The sequence below is a fragment of the Hakea prostrata genome, chromosome 8, assembly GCF_041222555.1.
Source record: "Hakea prostrata isolate BN-2017 chromosome 8, UWA_Hpros_2, whole genome shotgun sequence".
NCBI classification, from domain to species: domain Eukaryota; kingdom Viridiplantae; phylum Streptophyta; class Magnoliopsida; order Proteales; family Proteaceae; genus Hakea; species Hakea prostrata.
This window is the reverse complement of record NC_142607.1, coordinates 46,700,659-46,721,321: the sequence shown is the minus strand read 5'-3', so window position 1 is coordinate 46,721,321 and position 20,663 is coordinate 46,700,659. Positions and strand designations below refer to the sequence as shown.

At 40.9% G+C, this 20,663-nt stretch overlaps 1 protein-coding gene across 2 annotated transcripts in view; it reads left to right on the top strand.

The window, feature by feature from the left end:
• Positions 1-20,663, top strand: part of MOS7 (nuclear pore complex protein-like protein) — a 34,510-nt gene that overhangs the window by 8,500 nt on the left and 5,347 nt on the right. The window contains exons 4-6 of one of the 2 annotated variants that reach the window (XM_089165541.1): positions 11,018-11,136; positions 16,431-16,492; positions 17,080-17,296. In XM_089165541.1, the coding sequence (XP_089021667.1) occupies positions 11,018-11,136; positions 16,431-16,492; positions 17,080-17,296 (398 nt within the window). Of the gene's footprint in view, positions 1-11,017; positions 11,163-16,430; positions 16,493-17,079; positions 17,297-20,663 lie in introns of both variants that reach the window. The other variant, XM_089165540.1, reaches the window with a different exon arrangement.

Sequence of the window (20,663 nt, the reverse complement as noted above, 5' to 3'; positions counted from 1 at the left end):
TAGGTGGTATTTAAGTTGGTCTCTAAGTCTTAGTTGAATTTGAGTCGAAGTTCTTTTGATGTAAAGCCTATAAATAAGCCTCATTGGTCATTGTAATTCTTAAGTCTGATAGAATAAAATTAAAGTATTTGTGAGAAACTGGGTTGTGGTTCTGTTTCGGAGGGCCACAATGGATTTTGAAGCATTCATCCTTATAAATTAGCAAATATCCTCAAGTTCCAGCAGCCATTAAACTATCACAGCAGCTCCCACCTAGTAAGTAAACGCCCCAACCCATTTCCCCATCTCTTCCTTATCCACAAAAGGACCCACCCCCTTGCCCCTTCATCTCCAGCTTCTCCCCTGTTCTGTGCATCCTTGTGACCCCCTCCCCTTTGCTTCCACAACACAGCAGCAGTATGCCCCTGCCCTGCACAAAAACCCTCTGCATTACTTCTTAGCTGCTGCCCCTCACCCCTATGTCCCTCCCCAGCCCATTCCTCACTCCCCCTAGCACCCACAAGCTTCCCCAACCCTTCTTCCCCATGGCAGCTCTAAAACCCATTCCCTGCAATTCCCTATTCCCCAGCCTGTTAACCTCCTTTTCTTCTCCCTATAGGATAGCACCAACCCCTAAGCCTCAGTCCTACTATTAGTTTCTTAAATAAACCCTATTTCTCTAAGTCTGAAAATTTTCCTGCACTTCCATCTTCTTCATCAAAATTTTCTGCACTTCATCTTCAACCCTAGTTCAAAACCCTAGTTCGCCCCTTCTCCGTCCTAGCCAAAACACCCAAACCCTAGGTTTCAAACTATTTTTGTTAAAATTCAGATCGGAATTAGCATTACCGCAGGGTTTCAAGTGCTTAAACCCACCCGACACCTCCTAGAATAACCATTTTTTTTGCTGGAAAGTCCTGGGCAGCCCTTAGTTTTAGGGTAATTTCTGAAAAATCCTAACCCTAAAATGGGTTTACATCAACCTAGGGTGGCATTGCTTGTCCATGGGCCTAAAAGTTGAGCGTCTAAGCTAAACAGAAGTAGCTTATTAAATTGATTAAGTTGGTCTAATTATGTAAATTCTTCCCAGCCTAAGTTATAAAAGCAGAATAGTCTTCTTTTCATTTTCATTAGCTTTTAAATTTAGAGGTCTTACTTCATGTTTTAAGCATTCAAATCCTAAGTTTAGTAGAAGTACTGTCTTTTAGATTTTCAAGTTCCATTTTCTAAGGAATTTATTTCCTATTTCATTGATGAATTGTTAGGTTGATTAGCCATCTATTTTTAACCCCCCCCCCCTTCTTGAGGGGAGAGCGAACTACCAGTGGTTTTATGCGATTTTCAGCTTTGGCTGTGTTTTTTTTATATGTTCATCTGGTACTTAAAATCCAGAATTGTTGGGATTTGTTGAGTTTGTATCCCAATTTCACTTTCCAAATTATTGGTCTCTAGTCCCCCCCCCCCCTTGTTTTCCTTCTAATTGCAGGCCCATATTTCATAAGTATGTGTAAATAAAAATATGTATTCTGGCTGTTGATAAAAATACTAGTGTTTTGGTTTTAAAATTTACCTGTATGTATGATATTTTTGTTATGGCCTTGTGGCTCTTTTGGCATCCGTATGTTTTGGCCTCTTTGCTACTTGTTGGGGATTATGGGAAGATAGTATCAAGAAGATTATTTGAGGATTAGGCATTCCTATCTGATACTTCTTGCGGATCTGATGAAGTGGGACAATTAGGTGCCCCTAATCTGACGATTTTCTGGAAATCATGTTATTCTTTATGGTATGGTTTGCTGACACGAAGGACTTGGTCTCTTGTTGGGCCAAGAAACTCTAAAGGGATTCGATGGTTGAATATTAGAGATTAGAGGTGAACTTATGAACTGGTCCTTTTATGTATAGATATAATTCGGATTTGAGTCTGTACATTAGAGAAGAAATTTTCCTTCTCTTTGGAGATGGATTTAATTCTATCTCCATCTTTTCTTTAATTAAATATAACTAATAATCCCCCTCCCCTTTGGACTTCACTGTCTACTAACATATGATATAGAAATGCTTGACGTGACCCTGAGATGTCTCCGGTGACCCTGCTTCTCCGATAACCCTTTTTTCCTCTCCGTTTGCCTACCGTCCCTTGATGGACCACCCTTCCGCCTCCCCTGTCCCTCCTTTGCCATCGCCCTCCACCACTTCAAACCCCCTCCCCTCTGTTATCCATACTCCGCCTTCCACCATTCCTCAAGCTTCTCCCCATCCCCTTCCGTCTGCCTGGAATTCCCTCTTCCATCCCGCCACCCCTGATCGCAATCTTTCCTTCATCCCTCCTTCCCCTTCTGCTTCCCCTGTCCTGCTGGTTCGTTGCCCCTCTTCTGCTACTAATCCTGAGATCCTCCGCTGGAAGCTCGCTGTTCTTGGTCAGTTCCTTGGACCTTGCCAAACAATGGAACTCGATCGGCTCCCTGGACTCTTTTGTTATCGATAAAGGGATTCTTCTTTTCAAGTTCTCTTCTTTTGCTTGTCACTCTAAAGCCATCGAAGGCTCTCCTTGGTATGTTGGGAAATCTCCAATTTTCATCAAGCCTTGGGAGCCCTTTATGCCTCTGCGACGGAATGATTTCAATTCTCTCCCCCTTTGGCTCAACCTTCCTGGACTTCCCTTGGAATTTTGGAACCGTGATTGCCTTAGCCGTATCGGCTCTGCTTTGGGTCGTCCTCTTCAATCGGACCTGAAAACTTCCAGATTGGAATGTCTCTCCTATGGCCGTATCTGCGTGGATGTTCCTGCCTCAAAGCCCCTGCCGCCATGTATCTCTATTGTTGACGACTCAGGCAAGCACCTCAATCAAATTATCGTGTACGACTGGGTTCCTTCGCGCTGCCATCTCTGTCTAAGTTTTGGCCACGAGGCCCCTTCGTGCTCGGCTGTTCCCGCTCATGTCGCCTCTGCAACTTCTTTTGCTGGTCTTTCTCAATTTGTTCCTGTTGTAACGACAAATGCCACCGCTACAAATCTCTCTCCACGGGAGACCTTGCCGCCTGCCTCTGATGTCGATGGCCATTTGCTCTCGAACTGTGCTATCTTGCCGACACCTCCTTTAGTTGAACTGATGTCCCCTCTGGAATCTATTGTTCCACGCAACTTGATCAATAGACTAGAACTCATTACTGTTGATGCTTCTACTACCGCTGATGCTACTCTGCTGCGCTGCTGCCTGCTACCTCTGCCGCCGGGAAAACCTACCGAAGAAGAAAGAAAAAAATAAGAGCCTCCGTACGTCTGCCTTGCTGCCAATGCCTACTCCATCTGTGCCCGTTGTGCCTGATCCTGCACCTGCTTCGCCTTGTCCTCTCTCGTTCGCTGATTTGCCAACGGCTCCGCCCCTTAAGTCTGCCGCCTCTAGGTCTTCTATAGTTCTGGCATCTGCGACTATTTCCCAAGTAAGTTTCCCTTCTCAAGCTGACCCTGAACCTGTCGTGAACCCTGTCCCTCTACTTTCTTCCACATTAAGTCACCACACCTCATCTCTGACCTCCGCCTCCCTGCAACCTATCCCTACCTCCCAATCGCCTCTCCCCAAACCCTGTTTACCTGCTCTTAATATCCCCCTCTCACCACCGCCTCACCTTTTATCATCTTCTACAAAACCCTCCCATGCTGGGCCTTTACATCCTGACCCAAAGCCCATTACCCCTCTCATTTATGGTCCTTTGAACCGTACCATCTCTAGCCCATTTTCAAAGCCCAACATTTTTAACACAACACCCGAATTGCCTTTGGCCCTAAACCAATAAGCCCAACCAGCCCATCCCCTCCATCTAAACTCTCTAAACCAATCCTTCCAACTAACCCTTTAAACCTTGGCCCATCTATCCCTCTTTTAGCCTGCCCACCTCACCCCATCGTTTTAAACCCCCACCCTTCTTGTGCTAACCTCACCCCTAAAGCTTCGGCTGATGTCTCTCCCCTCTCCATTGAACCCATCTCCACTCCCAAACCTTCTTCCCCTGGCTCTACTTCAACCATTGACCCTGACTTATTTGAATCCCCTTCCCCCTTAAGTTCATCCCTGTGTGAGACATCCCCTCCCTTGTTTTTGGATAATCATTCATGCATACTTGATAAGCAAGATGATTCCCCACCCCCTTGCAATTTCAATACTGCCAACTCCCATGTTTATTTAAATGACTGACATCATCTTTTGGAATGTTAGGGGCCTAAATTCCCTAGCTAAGCAAGCTGAATTAAAACAAACTATCCGTGATTCTAAAGCTTCTTTTTTGGCTTTGCTTGAAACACATGTTCATTATGACAATGCCCGTCGAATTGCCAACTCCATTGCCCCCTCTTTGTCATTCCTCTCCAATTCCTCCCATTCTTCAAATGGCCGAATTTGGGTCCTCTGGGATCCTTCAAAATTCCAACCAACTCTTCTCTTCTCTTCCTCTCAAATCTTACACTTTCATCTATCCTCTACCTCATCCCCCTCTTTCTATCTGTCCATTGTTTATGGTTTCAACCGCCCTTCTGATAGAGCTCCCCTTTGGTCTGATCTTCAATCTATCTCATCTTCCATGGTGGATCAACCCTGGGGTATTGGGGGTGACTTCAACATTGTTCGTTACTCGAATGAACGCGTTGGAGGTAACCCCCCTGACCCTATGGCTGTTGATGCTTTCAATTCTTGGATTGATGATGTAGGTGTTTCGGATCTCCGTTGGATTGGCCATCGTTTCACTTGGCAAAATCGTAGCGGTGGGAACGCCCGTATTACTTCTAAGCTTGATAGATTTCTTGTCAATGAACCATGGCTCTCCCATTTCCCCTCCTCTCACGCCCTTTTCTCCCCCCTCTCCTCTCGGATCACTCTCCATGCCTTCTTAACCTCCTTGATCATCCATCTTTTGGTCCCAAGCCCTTCAAATTCTTTGATATGTGGACCTCCAACCCCTCCTTTCTCCCCATTGTCTTCAATGCTTGGTCCCAGCCCACCCACTGCTACTCCCTCCCCCTTGTGGCTGTTGCCCGTAGGCTTCGTAATACCAAAGTGGCTCTTCGTTCCTGGAATTCCTCTTCCTTTGGTAACATCTCCTCTAGAATCTCCTCGTGTCGTGCTGATCTCTCTAGAGTTCAATCTCTTCTTCAGTCTGACCCTCTTAGCCTATCCTTTGCTGAGGAAGAAAAATCCCTTTCCTTACTTCTCTCCTCGCTTGCTACCCAAGAGGAAAGTTTTCTCCGCCAAAAATCCCGCATCAAGTGGCTAAAGCTTGGAGATGCCAACATTGCTTATTTCCACCGTTCTCTTAAAGCTCGCCACAACTTCAATAGCCTTCCTTGCCTTCTTACTAGCAAGGTAAAAAATTCGATCGAAATGAACATTTCGACCTTGGAAAAGGTCGAAATTTCGACGAAACTTGGAAACTTTTTTCCTGATTCTTGAAAACTCAATTTCGAGCCTTAAATGCACTCAAATTGATTTGGATTTTTGCATACCAGCTATTTCAAGCATAATAAACACTATAATAACTACTAGTTTACTAAAAAACTACTGAAAATGTAACATCCAACATTCCAAGTATATAGTACATGAATCAGTGAAGAAGCTGTATTGTTATTACTAACAAGTTACAAGTTACAACTTACAAGTCTATTCTATTCAAGCCTCAAGGTCTCCCTCTTCCGTCTGCACCCCATACAAATGACAATAATATAACTCCCTTGATGTTTGCCCCCGCCCCATATAGTTTTGGACATAGTCAAGAACTGCACCTCTGTATGTGGCCTCATCCACATGCATAAGATTCCCTAACGGTGGGAAGTTGTGAATCTCCTAAGGAACTAGTGGTGGTGGGCCTTGTGGCTGTGGAATAGTGTGGAAGATCTGCTCAACAAATGAAAGAGTCACTCCATAATGATTCCACATGGGCTTTAATCCCTTAATGTACTCATTTATGTCCTCTTTATGCTTAGGTAAATACACATTATATATCTCATATGGAGTGGGGCCCTGTACACCACTCCCAACCCTGCCTATCTGCTCAATCATATCTTTGTAGTAGGGCCCCTGGGCTGTATGTGCTAGAACACTATGGTAATGCGCCCATTTGGAGAAAGCCATCCCCACTTTCTCCTTCACACTCCCCCATAAGTGCTTCAACTTTCTCTGTTTATGCTCAGGCCTCGCAAATAGGGCCGGATCATTGCGAAGAATCTCAAGATCCGGATCTGTAGGATGTGCTGAGGTAGCCCGACCCCTTGTAGGGGCCCGTGGGATAGGAGCCTCCCGCCTCACACTCTGAGACCTCCTCATAGGGACTTGGGAGCCACCTGTGCCTCCCATACCTATTGGCTCTCTAGAGGACCCACAACCCAGACCCCTCTGTTGCCTCCTGATGTCATCAATCCTCTCGTTGCTCCCTACTCATCATCATCGCCCTCCTCAGCTGATCGGCCTCTGGATCAGGGTCACTGTCTCCTGGCTCATCCCTACCATAACCCTCAGGATCTTGAAGGTCATCTAAGCAAGCATCCTCGAACTCATCCCTCTGTGTTCTATTCTCTTTCCTCTTTTGCTTTCCACTACTAATATATGAGGCCATTGACCTCTTGACCTCTACAGGCACCTTTGGGCACCCTGTTACATCCCTGTTGCCACCAGCTAGATGCACCTTCAATCTAGTGGCCCCACCTCCTCCTATTTGTTTCTTACAGTAATTACACTCGCTCTTCCTCTTATCAGCTGTCAGTGGCCTCCTATGATCCCAAGCTATGTCTGACATCTTTAAAATAGAGTGTCTGATACAAGAAACACACACTAAGTATCTTGAAAAGCTCCACAATATGCTCCAAAAATGACATACATGCTTCTAATAATAACCTCATATTTTTAAATATATAAAAAAAATATATATATAACTATATAAGTATTTTTTAATATATAAATAATTTTAAAATATATAAAATACACATTAACTATCTTAAAAATATCCACAACATGCTCAAAAAATTGCATACATGCTTCCACTAATACTCTCCTATTTTTAAATTTAAAACAGAAATTAATTATTTTTTTAATATTTAAATATAAAATTTTAATTATTTAAATATATATTAAATACAGTAAAATTACATAATTAACAGAAAAAAAATTAATTCAACACCATCATAGCAATATGGTGTCTCAACTCTCACATACATTCATTTGAAGCTTATACATGTACTAAACATAAACATTTTTAACAATATACATAATTTAGTAAATAATTTTTAATAACAGAAAAATAAAAAAATAGTAGGAAGAAAAAAAAATAATTTTGACACTACAAATTCATAGATCATCATTCTAAAGTAAACATATATAAATTTGGAAGCAATCTAACATGATTTAAGGCACAAATGAAACAAAAATAAAAAAATGAGGAAGTTGGTTACTCACCTTGCAAGATTTGAGAAAATGCACAAATGGAGGAGCAAATCAAGTGTTTGAAGGAAATGGAATACTAGAAATTAGGTGTAGAATGGGATGAAAGCAAGAGAAATCAACAAAAATTGCAAAATCAGGTCGAAATAGCTTTGGCGATATGGCTTGAAATCTCGAAACAACGTCGAAATGGCGAAATAGGGTTGATTTTGGGTATTTTATAACCTGTGGAAGTGTCGTTTCCGCCCGATATGGTATCGGGCCGAAATATCGACTCGTATTGACCAAAATTTCGGTCGATACGAAACGAAATGAATATTTTTTGTGCCTATTACTATATTTCGTTTTGAATTGGATTTTTGCAGGCATTTCGATCGAAATTTCGACCATTTCGATCGAATTTTCTTCCATGCTTACTAGTGGGGGTGACTGGATCTATGACCCCCCTAGTATTAAGGAGGAAGTTGTCTCCTTCTTTTCGAACCTCCTCTCCCCCTCCTTTATCCCTCCTCGTCCCCCCCTCAATCCTTCCATTCTTAACAAATTCATTGACCTTGCCCATTATTCTTCCCTCTGCTCCATCCCCTCCCCCCCTCCCCTGAGGAGATCCGTATAGCTATTCGATCCCATAAAGCTAATAGGGCTCCCGGCCCTGACGGCTTCAGTATAGGATTCTTCCTTGCCACTTGGGACTTCATTGAGGCCGACCTCATCCATGCTATCCGTAGCTTCTTCCTTAATCCCTCCCAGCTTTCCTCCATCAACAACACTTTTCTTTGTCTCATCCCCAAAAAGCCTGGCGCTTCCTCCCTCTCGGATTTCCGTCCAATTTCCCTCTGCAATCTCCTCTATAAATTCATTGCCAAAGTCTTGGCCAACCAACTTAGGTTGGTCATTCCCTCTCTGGTGAGCCCTAATCAATCAGCTTTTATTGTTGGTTGTAGCATTTCTGACAATATCCTCCTATGTGCTGAGGTTATCCGAGGTTTTGACAGATCTGCTCACTCCCCAGCTGCCCTTATGAAAGTTGATCTCCACAAAGCTTTTGACTCCATCCGCTGGGATTTTATTAGTGAAGTCCTGTCGGCCATGGGTTTCCCCTCCCCCTTCATCCACTGGATCGAGATCTGCATCTCCACCCCGCATTTCTCTGTTATTACTAATGGCTCTCTTGCTGGTTTTTTTGCTTCTCGTGTCGGCATCCGTCAAGGATATCCCCTCTCCCCTTATCTCTTCACCTTAGGCCTTGAAGTTCTCTCCCGTCTTCTCCAATCCAAAACTGATCAAATGCTCATCTCTCCTATTCCTAAGTGTAGATCCTTGAAGCTTACGCACTTGGCCTTTGCGGATGACCTCATGATTTTCTCTAAAGCTGCCATTCCTCTATCTCATCCATTCTATCCACCCTCTCTATCTTTGAATCTCTCTCGGGCCTCAGAGTTAATTTTGAGAAATCTACCATCTTTCTCTCTGGTATTTCGGACTCAACTCGAGCTTCCCTCCTCCTGCTTACTGGGTTTACCCTTGGCTCCTTCCCAGTCTCCTATCTTGGCCTCCCCCTTATCCCGGGTAGGTTAACCCGCCACCATTGCTCCCCCATGCTTGATCACATTAGGAAAAAGCTTCAACTCTGGAAGGGTAAGCTTCTTTCGTTTGCTAGGAGAGTAGTGCTCATTCGATCTGTCCTCCAATCCTCCTATCTCTATTGGTGCGGTATCTTTTCCTTTCCTAAATCCTCTATTTGCTCTTTGGAATCCATCTTTTGTGCCTTCCTCTAGAAAGGCCAAGAAGTCTCCCGCTTCCTCCATCCCATCCCTTGGAAATCCATTTGCCGTCCCAAATCTGAAGGAGGTCTTGGAATCCGCCGTATTTCTGACATGAATATGGCTTGCCTGATGAAACTCATCTGGAAGATTGCCTCCAAACATGACTCCATTTGGGTCTCTTGGGTCTATTCCTACCTTCTTAAGAATGACTCCCTGTGGACTGCCTCTCTCCCTGCTAACCCTTCCTGGATTTGGAGAAAGCTCTTGCTTCTCCGTGATCGTGCTATCTCCGCCATTTCTATCCAGATTTCTACTGGTGTCTCCACCTCCTTCTGGCTCGACCCTTGGCATCCGATGGGTATCCTGTTCACCTTACTTGGCCCTAGAATTGTGTATAACTCACGTATCCCAAAATCCACCCCCCTCTCCATTTTCATTTCCTTTGGGACTTGGTCCACTATGCCTCACCCCTGTCTCACATAGGTTTGGAACTCCCTCCCTCCCCTCTTACCCCTCACCGCGGACCGCATCACATGGCTTCATTCCCCCTCTACCCCCTTTTCTACCGCCTCGGCTTGGAACCTTATTAGAACCCCCTCCCCCCCGGTCCCTTGGTGTCTTCTTGTTTGGTTTAAAGGCCACATCCCTCGCCACTCCCTAACCCTTTGGAGAGCCCTTAACCTAGCCCTACCTACCCAAGCTTTTCTCATTAGCCACCACATTCTCGCTAGCCCAAACTGTGCCATTTGTTGGAATAGTTCAGAGGACCTGGACCATCTCTTCTTTGGTTGCCCGCTCTCCCGCTCTGTTTGGACCCTTGCCCTTGCCTCCATTTGGCCTAGATCGCGACGTCCTTTTGGCTTTGTCCGAGATTGGAAATGGACCTTGAGAAACTTTGCTGGTGCCACTATCTGTGACCTTGTGGGTAAGCTAGTCTTTGCAGCCACTATCCACCATCTTTGGTGGGAGCATAACTTGAGAAGATGGACTTCCAAATCCCGATCCCATGATATGATTTGGAATGCCATCTATTTTGATGTTTCGATGAGACTTCGCTCTCTCCCCCACCCCCCTATTGCTGATTCTCCAAGAAATAGGCTGATTGTTAGTTCTTGGAGTCTCTCTTCTCCCTTTTAGTCTTCTTCTTGACTGTTCTCCCTCCCCCCTCTTCCCCTTTGTATATGCTCTCTATGCTTTCTTTCTGTTATTTAATATATTATTCATCCAAAAAAAAAAATAATCCCCCCCCCCCCCCCCCCAAAAAAAAAAAAAATAGAGGAAAGGAAAAAAGAAGGAAATGAAAAAAGAGAAAAATTTGAGTGCATCCCATTTGGAGAAAAAGAAAAAAAAGGTAAGCAGATCAACTTGGAGGAGTTCAGCAATTGATGGGCCTCTCTTTGGTAGGGATGATGAGACTAATATAATCCTATTTGTGTTTGGTTTTCTTTTGCGTTTGATTTGGTTTTTCTAATTAAAATTAACTCTTGATTCATAAAAAAATCGATTCAACTATTACAATTAACAATTTATAAAACAATCAATGAATTATCCAGCCACCCAGCCAAAAGCAACCCTACCACACAAAAACTCAACCGTGGAACTCCTTCAACGTAGCAATTCTCATATCGATGATTCTTTGGGTAGGGATTTCTAATGTATCGTTCAGAGTAGCTTTTATCACATCTCGCTTATAGACGTAAAAAATCGTGGTTGTTCAGATGTATATATTTATTTGAAGTCATTTTTCAATTAGTTTTGGATGAAGTTTATTTCCTTGCCAAAAGGTGTTTTGAAATTATATTATCCTTTTTTTTTTCCCTTCGAATTGATACATACCTTTATTTGCAGGCTTTTTGATTTATCTTCTAGTCTTATGCAGCCAGAGCAGGAATACTATTTGCAGCCTGGGCAACCAGGCAAATGCTGCAATACGGCATCAATATGCCCTGTTGGCTTTTCATTTGGAGGTGAACATTTGTGGGACAGGTTTAGTGTGAGTCCGGTTGTCTCTTGATGTTCCATTATACTTTCTTATAGCATGGTAATTATAGTTGTATGCTGTTCATTGTTGTTATTTCATGCTTAATTAACCTAAAATATGGTTTAAGTAAGCATGAAAATTTCCCTATGCTCGGTTTATTTTAGTGTTTTTATATTTCTAATTGAACCATGGTTCAATGAGTTGAATTGGGTTTTAGCTTTGGTCCAATTTAATTCAGGGTTAGAAGAGTCCTCTCATTTAAAAGTATGCAATTAGGATGTCTCCTGGCCTCCACACATGGGAGAGTAGGAGTTTCAATTTAAGTCACCTTAGGTCCTAACTTCTTTCAAGTTAGTAGGTAAGTTAAGTTTATTGGGTCTTTTGTTTCCTTGACAACAGTTGTTGTTTTTGTTATGGGACTTCTTTTGTACGGCTATAAAGCTTTATCTAAACCTTGTGTTGGTTGAGTTCTACTAGGATTTCAATTCTGTTAGAGTTTTAGTTCATGTAATTTTCTATTTCTTATTACCCAAGTAAGTGTATTTATGTGATTGTGCTCTTTTCACTTTAATATAAATAGAGGGCTTGAGATCACATTGATCAATACAAGCTATTCTTACCACAATCGTCTTTCTCAACATTGGAGCCAAAGATTGAATAAGAAAAAAAGAAAAAAAAAAAAGGAAAGAGAGAGAGAAAAGAGGAAGAAAACAGAGAGATCGATTATACCGAGGAAGACTTTTTTCTCTCACTGATGAAGATTCACCACCGCTGCTACTCATCTTCACCCTTGTTGCTACCACCTTCCTTTTCCATCGCCTTCTTCTGTTGTTTAAACGATTGAACCCATCCCTTAAAATCCCATTGAACCCATCTCTTAAAATCCCATCGAAGCGACCCAATTGACCCAACCCATTAACCCAATGAGCCAAACCCAATCAGACCCAATGAACCAAACCCAATTGACCTCTGGTTTTCCCTCTAAACCAAGTGACCCTTTTACCGAAAAAATAAAAATAAAAAAAAAATTGATGTTTCTTATCTTATGAATCCTTAGATTTATTTGGGTGGTCAGGCTATTTAATTTTGTGACGTTTCAATTGTTTCGAAAGGGTGAAGACCAAAAGAACAACATAAAGTTTTTTGAAATCATGGCAACCACTGATGGTACTACGGCTCCCACTGGTTCCGAACATTATCCCACTCTTCATCTTCTTTCGATAAGATTTGATGGAACAAATTATTTAATTTGGTTTCGGTCTGCATACCTAACTATTGCTGGAAGAGGACTTGTTGGACACATTACGGGTGCCACTATCAAACCTACCACCACAGGTGTTCCACATGATAAATGGATCTCGAATGACCCTCTTATCATGTCCAAGTATTACCTGTGGATACCTATTACTTGATACTGCAACACAAATTTGGAAGGCTACTACTAAAACATATGGACAGCTGGGGAATGATGGACATATTTATGAGCTATGAAAGAAGCTTCATGAGACTACCCAAAAAGAACTAACTGTGGCTCAATATGATGTTGAGTTGCGATCTCTTTGGCAAGAGTTGGATCATTATGGGGATTATCACCCCACTAATTTGGATGATGTGGCCACTTATAAGAAGCATGTTGATGACATTCGGGTATATGACTTCTTAGCGGGTTGGAATATGGAGTATGATCAAATCATAGTACAAGTACTTAGTCGTCTCCCTTTGCTACACTAGAACAATCCTATGCCCTTGTTCAGTGTGATGAAAGCTGTCAATTGACTATGGTTCATGTTACTATTGTGGAGAAATTAGCCTTACAGTCTGTTAGCACTAAATCTGATTCGACCAAGGAAATTGTCAAGTGTGAGCACTGTCACAAACCTTATCATACCAATGCCAATTGTTGGAAGCTCCATGGGAAGCCTATTGATTTTGAGTAGAAAAGGGCACAAAGAAGGGAAAAACCGAAGGTTAATATTTCTGAGACAGTTTCCACAACACCCTCTACAAACATTGTTTTTTCACAGAAGAGTTAGCTGCTCTGCGACGTATTCTACAACCTTCTATTGCTGGTATAGCCTCTACTACTGCTTTCTCCATTGCCCATACCAACTCCTACCTTGCTACTTCAAGTAAAACTTTTGCATGCTTCTATGTTTCTTCAGTTTTTGCACCTTAGATCATTAATACAAGGGCCATCGATCATATGACAGGTTCATTCTTTTTTTTCTTACATTATTCTCCAACTTCTGGAAGAGAGAAAGTTCGAATTGCTGATGACTCTTATTCTTCCATTGCTGAAAAAAGGGACCATTCAACATTCTCCATCACTTTCTTTGTCTAAAGTTTTACATGCTTCCTCTTTCTCTACTAACTTGCTCTCTATCAATAGTCTTACACATGACTTGAATTGTAAAGTGACATTTTTTCCAATCTTACTGTGTCTTCCAGTATCTGGTAACAGGGATGGAGATTGAACGTGGTAAAATAGACAATGGACTTTATTGCTAAAACCGATTGGAGGATCTACTTTTGCTCTGGCTGCATCTTCTAATCAAGTCAATTTGCTAATATCAGACTTTTATTAGTGGCATCGAAGGATATGTCACCCTCCTCTAGGAACTCTTAAAAAAATATTCCTTGATTTGATCTCTTTTTGTAACAAGGACGAATTTTTTTGTGAAGCCTGCATTTTTGCGAAGCAGATTCGTTCTACTTATTTATCTTCTCCTCTTAATAGAAAATCTATTCCTTTTGTGTTAATTCATACTTATGTGTGGGGCCCTTGCTGACGTGGCTTACTGGCCATAGATCTATAGATACTTTGTTACTTTTATTGATTGTCACTCTCATTCTACATGGATTTATCTAAAAAAAAAAAAAAGAGGTTTTTTATTGTTTTCATGATTTTCATAATATGATTAAAACTTAGTTTAATGCCACTTTGAAGATCTTTCGCAGTGATAATAGCACATAGAATATTGATGGTGAATTTCAGAGATATCTCTCTGACTTTGGCATAATACACTAGACCAGTTGTGTTGATATGGCTGCCCAAAATGGGGTTGCCAAAAGGAAGAACCAACATCTATTAGAGATAGCCCATCCAATTATGATTGCTATGCGTGTCCCTGACCAATACTAGAGTGATACTATGCTCATTGCCTCTTACCTTATGAATAGGGTGCCCAATTGGATACTTCGATTTAAATGTCCTAATGAGATTTTATAAGGAGCCTCTTCTTTTATTATTCCCTAAAAAGTGTTTGGATTTGTGTGTTATACTAGAATCATAGCCCACCAGAGTGAGTTAACTCCTCGCGGCCTACGTTGCATATTTCGGGGTATTCTTGCTATTCAAAAAGGGTACAAATGTTGTCATCCTCCTTCCAGGAAAATCATTGTGTCTATAAATGTAATTTTGAACAAGTCTTGCCCTTACTATACACCTCTCCAGGGGAGAGTCCTAGAGGAGAGGTGTTCTTTCCAACATATCACACACAGACTCCCACACACCACCATAACACAAATTAAGAGTTCAAGAAGAGTTTCTGACTAGTGGGAGACTTAAACCAGTATACCTGAGGACTTTATTCTCTCCCTCTGTTTTTTGAGCTATGTTAAGAATTTGGTCAGGGGAGACCACTCCTATGAGGCACACTATTGAGGTCTTTCAAAACAAAATTGACCAGAATAAGGAGGTGTAGATTTATCAGAGGAAGAATTACAATCGGCCAAAGCTAGTGGAGAAAGGTGACATGTTACCACTTCAGTCCCTTTCTTCAGAATCAGATTTTATTGTTCCCCTGAGATATCTTCTTCTGATCTTCCTGTTTTTAGAAAATGATTAGATCTTGTACTCAACATTCCATAGCTAAATATGTTTCGTGTGACTCTTTGTTTGACTCTTACTGTGCTTTTATATGCTCTCTATCATCTGTTTCTATTTCTAAAAGTTGGCATGAAAATCTATGTTGATAAGAGATGGAAGGTAGTTATGATAGAGGAAATGAATACAATGAAGAAAAATGATACTTGGGAGTTGGTTACACTTCCTCCTAGAAAAAAAAACCCGTGGGTTGCAAATGGGTGGTTGTGGTTAAACAAAATATGGATGGATCGGTCAATAGATTGAAGGCTAGACTAGTTGTAAAGGGGTTTACTCAGACCTATGTGATTGATTATCAGGAGATTTTTACCCCTATTGCAAAATTGAACACTATCGAGTTCTTGTTGTCTTTAGCTGTGAACAAAAACTGAAACTTGCACCTATTAGACATAAAGAATCCCTTCCTACATAGGGAGTTGGAGGAAGAAGTCTATATGGAAATCCCACTCTCCAATGACAATATTGCAAGGAAAGTTTGTCGGTTGAAGAGGTTAAAACAATTTCTTAGATGTTGGTTTGGATGCCTTTAGAGGGTGGTGATCTCTATTGGGTAAAAGCAAAGCAATGCTGATCATGCACTATTTGTCAAGAAGAGTTGCCAATGTCACACTTTTGATTGTTTATGTGGACGATATTGTCATCATAGGGAATCATGGTGAGGAAATTCAAAGGTTAAAGGGCTTTCTTGGCAAAGAGTTTGAGATTAAACATATAGGGAAGTTACGATACTTTCTAGGGATTGAGGTGGCTCGATCAAAGAAGGTTATATATTTATCCCAGAGGAAGTATGTCCTAGATTTATTATCAGAAGTGGCAGTGTTGGGGTATAAAACAGTTGATACCCCTATTGAAGCTGGAGCTAAATTAAGGAAAAGGAGGGAGAACCAGTGGACAAAGGAAGATATCAAAGGCTGGTAAGGAAGCTAATTTACTTGTCCCACATCAGGCCAAATATTATTTATGCTGTGGGGATTGTGAGCCAGTTCATGCATGATCTATATTTTGCTCATATGACAACTGTTACCAGAATATTACAATATTTGAAGGGAATTCCTGGAAAAGGAATACTTTTGTCACCCACTAATAACCAGCAACACCCCCCCCCCCCACTCCCCTCCTTCCTTTCTTTCCTCCAAGCTTAGTTTATTACAATGGATGAGATAAATGGTTTACAGTCAGGAAAAAAACGACTAGGGAATTACTCTATCTTTTTGAAGAATATCATTACCAAAAACTCCGAAGGGAATTACTCTTGATGTTACCATGTTTCTAGAGATTTGTTGTGGTATAAATCATCTCAGTATTAACTGTACAACATCTCATCATTGTATTTTTTAAGTTTCTGATCTGATAATTGGAACTGTCTTATGAAATTGTTTTTCTGCTGTCTGTAGGTCTTTGTTTTATTTGCTGATGGTTCTGTCTACATCCTCTGCCCAGTTGTGCCATTCGGGAGGTATTCTTGTCCTAAATTCTTTCCCTACTTGTATTTTTCTTGTTTGTCATACGTATCGCTAGAAGTACTAGTTCTCGGGTGCTATTTCTTGCACTTCAGAAAGTCCCAGTCCATTTTCAAGGATTGGAAACTTTCGTTTTGTGGAAGAGAGCTGTTTCATCAGGAGTCAGTTAAAAGTGTTAGGTTTGGGTTGCCGTTTGCTTGCGAAGTTGACTAAAAAAGACACTGTAAAACTGTATATATCTGATCTGTATACAAGTAAAGAATCTATCTTTTCATGGGGTATAATCCACTTAACAGATGTCCCAAAAATTCACATGATTAGATGCTCATAACCATTGCAAAATATTCACACAATAAGTCATATTGGTTATGCAAATCCATCATTCGGTAAACATGCAGCAAAAGATTCTATGGAGGTTTCATGTAACACTAGTCACCCAGACCCCCCCCCCCCCCTTTAAAAAATGAAACTGTTTTTTTAATTTTTTTTTAAATACTGATACCCATATCTTATCCCTTTTTTCAAATAATGACTTGGATCTGTATGTTGAGTTTCAATTGAAATGGTTGTGTTATCTGAGCAGTGTCTACAGATGGGAATCTATTGCTGAAATATATAATGATGCACACACATTTGGATTGAAATCATCCAATTCAAGAGCTGTTAGTAATTCTGGCATTGCTATTGCTTGGTTAGAAGCAACATTTCCTGAATTAGCTCACCAACATATGGATGGGGGCCAGGTATCAGCACTAAAAGCCCATCCGCATGCGCAACTTGATGCATCCATTTCATTGCAGGTATTTTCTTCTCTAGCTTTGTCCAGTAAATATTCTATGATGCACATTTATTTGAGATGAGGGAACACGAGTGAATTTTTCTGGTGACTCAATAAGTTAATGGATGGTTTTAGGTGCTTGTATGCTATATCAATGTGTCAGTTTATACAGTATGTTTACACTTCCATCATTTTCTTAAGAAACAATGCTTGTTCTATTTGGTTCTTAGCGGTCAGCTTTATTCTGGCTTCCACTTGTCATTAAGAACTAGACTGTTGAATTTTATTGCCTCCTATTACTTCTGCTGATATTGTACTGCTGAATTTTCCTCCTGCCATTTTTCTGTTTTCTGGACTTCTATAGGTTTGACACTGGGCCACCGGATGGATGTTTTGATAACGATCTGGTTCAATTGTTGTGTCCCAACTAGTAACAATTGAAAAACTATACGATACAATGTAGAGTTGGTCATCTACCTGGTCCATGATTTGGGCCACGTTCAGTCATATCAATCCTTATTGATATGGGCTATAAAGAATATATCAACCACTTTAAGGTAGGACTTTGCTGATACTGCTTCAGATTTGGTATGTACCATTTGTCAGCTGGTGAGTTTCAAGCTAAAGACAATATTGCTGTTGTTTGTAATTTGTTTAGGGGATTTTGAAAGTTACATGGGGAACCATAGGGTATCTAGGTCGAATCACACCCCAGGTTCTGATATATGGTTAAGTTTCCAATGGAAGCCAGCTTCACCACTTCTCTCTGTACCCTGTCAGCCTGTCTGATACAGAAACATTGCCATTATCTTTCACAAATCAACTAATTGTCATTCAAATTTAGAGTGCCTTGATCCCTTGATCTCTTTTATTTATCAAACCCTGAGTTGTCTTTCCAAATTGACTCTAATGGTATCATCTACATTGTTAATTAGAGGGCCCTAGCCAAGTGATCAATTTTCCAACCAAAACACGACATCGTCCTGACAAATCATCTAAATAGAATTGGCTAAGAAAGTCTTTCAGCCCAATAAATACCTAGTTTTCCTGGTTTGATTTGGTTTTCTGCCACTGTTATTTAGTTTCCTATTTTAGATTGTACTCTTATTATTAAGATCTATAAATAAATGATGAGTCTATTGGAGGCTTACAACAAAACGTAAGGCCTCCTAGGCTTTTGTAAATTCTTCTTTTCCACTAGCCTTCTCTGCTCTTGTCTTCTCTGTTTCTCCCTCTGAGTTAAATGGTATCAGAGCTGTAGGTGGTACAATCCCTGCAAACCCAATGTACTATTTCTCAACAACTATCTACTACACAGGATTGTCGAAGTTGTTTTGAACACTTTTCTAGCTTTCCATTTTGGGAGAGGCAGCACCTTATGCTGTGTTTAGCTGTTTCTTTTTTGGATAATTTTCAGGAGGTAAGAAGTTTCTAAAACTTCTACTTTTGTTGAAGAATGTCTTAACTACTTCGTCTTAACTACTTCTGGTTTTGATTGTTGAAAGGTTAGTACCTTGTTCAGGAATTGTTTAGAAATCGAAGAATTGTGTAAAGTTCTGCCCAGATTTTTCCCCCTGCCTTTTATTGGAGAGTTTTTCTGTTTTGGAGCAGTTTTTAGGCTAGAAGTTGTGTTGTTTCTTATGTGGATTGACTAAGTTCATTGAATGATTTGGGCCTGCGTATTGTTTCTGAGATTATTCCTGGTTCTGCGATTCTGATTTGATTGTTCTACTGGTTCGAATCCTGGTTCCGCTGAAGCTGTGTGGACAGATTTTGCTAGTTTGGTGATTGTTTATGTTAGAGTTGTAAAGGACAGATTTTATTTGATAATTCTGTATCACTTTTTCGGGGTTTTGGTTGTTTCTTTGTTGAAATTCTGTGGACAACAATTTGTCTCCTATATAGTGTTTGTTGAATGGCTGAAGCTTAGGTTGAAAACAAAACCACTATATCTGAGGTTCTGTCCTCTTCCTCTCACCCTCTCACTGAACACAAACTTGAAGAAGCAAGAAGACCACTTGACCATAAAGGCTGATGCTACATATCCTACCTTCTTCAGATCTGCTGGTAAGTCGTTCTCGATTTGACTTGATGTTTCAAATACCCTTCGCGAAGGCACTTGGAGTTGTCTTAAATATCCAGTTTCTGAGCTTTGTTTCGTATGCTAACCTTTCATCCTCTTTCCATGCTTGCTTATCTACTATTGAGAATTACCTTCTGCCTATGACTGTTGCAGAAGCCTTGTCCAGTGCAGAATAAACAGCTGGTATGACTGAGTTGTCTGCTTTACATGTCAACCATGCTTGGGATCTGGTGCCATTGCCTCCTGGTAAGAAGGCCATTGGGTGTTGGTGGGCGTTTGCTATTAAGGTTATAGCCCAGATGGTTGCTTGAAGGCCAGACTTCTAGCTTAGGGATATTGCCCAAGTTTAGGTGTGGATTATTTGGATACTTTTTCCTGTGCTGCTAAAGCTTACATCTGTCTGAGTCTTGATTTCTTTGGCTGCTGTGTTCCATTGGCTTCTGTATCAGATTGATGTGAAGAATGCGTTCTTCATGGTGATCATGAAGAAGTTTATATGGATCAACCTCTTAGGTTTGTTGCTCAGGGGGAGAGTGGTCAGGTTTGTTGTCTTAAAATTTCTTCAAGCATGGTTCGGCCACTTCGCATTTGTTGTGCTTGATTTTAGACTTATTTGTTGTGATAGTGAGTTAGTGACCATTCAGTGTATGTTGGTGATGTTAGTGTTACTGGAAATGACTCCACCAGGTTTGGTAAGTTGAAGCTATATTTGTAGCAACAGTTCTAAACTGAAGATTTGGGAAGACTGAAGTACTTTTTGGGTATAGATGTTGTTTGATCCAAGAAAGGGATCTTCTTTTCACAATGAAAGTATGTGATTGATTTATTGGCAGAGACTGGGATGTGTGGTTTTAAACCTTCAGATACTCCTATAGTCCTATGGATTTGATTGTGATACTTATGCCATAAGATGGAGATATTCTTGATGAACTAGAGATTTGCTTTCCTGCATCTGTTATTCTGTTTCTTATTTTATGTTGTACTCATTTTTTTTCTATAAAAAGGGTGAATCTGATAGAGGCTTACAACTTAATGTAAGGCCTCCAAGGTTTTTCTAGATTCTTCTTATTCTCCTCTCACCTTGTCTGCTCTTCTGTTCTCTGTTTCTCCCTCTGATTTACAGTTTGTTTGTGAGCCAGCGTTCTTGTGCCTTAAAACATTGAAAGTTAGGATCTCTTAGGGCCTGTTTGGTTAATTGAGTCTGAAGATTTCAAAAATCTAGAGATTTCAACTCTATGGAGTCATGGTTCATAAAATTAATTGTTTGGTCAGCCTGAATCTTTGGAGTGAAATCTGTAGATTCATC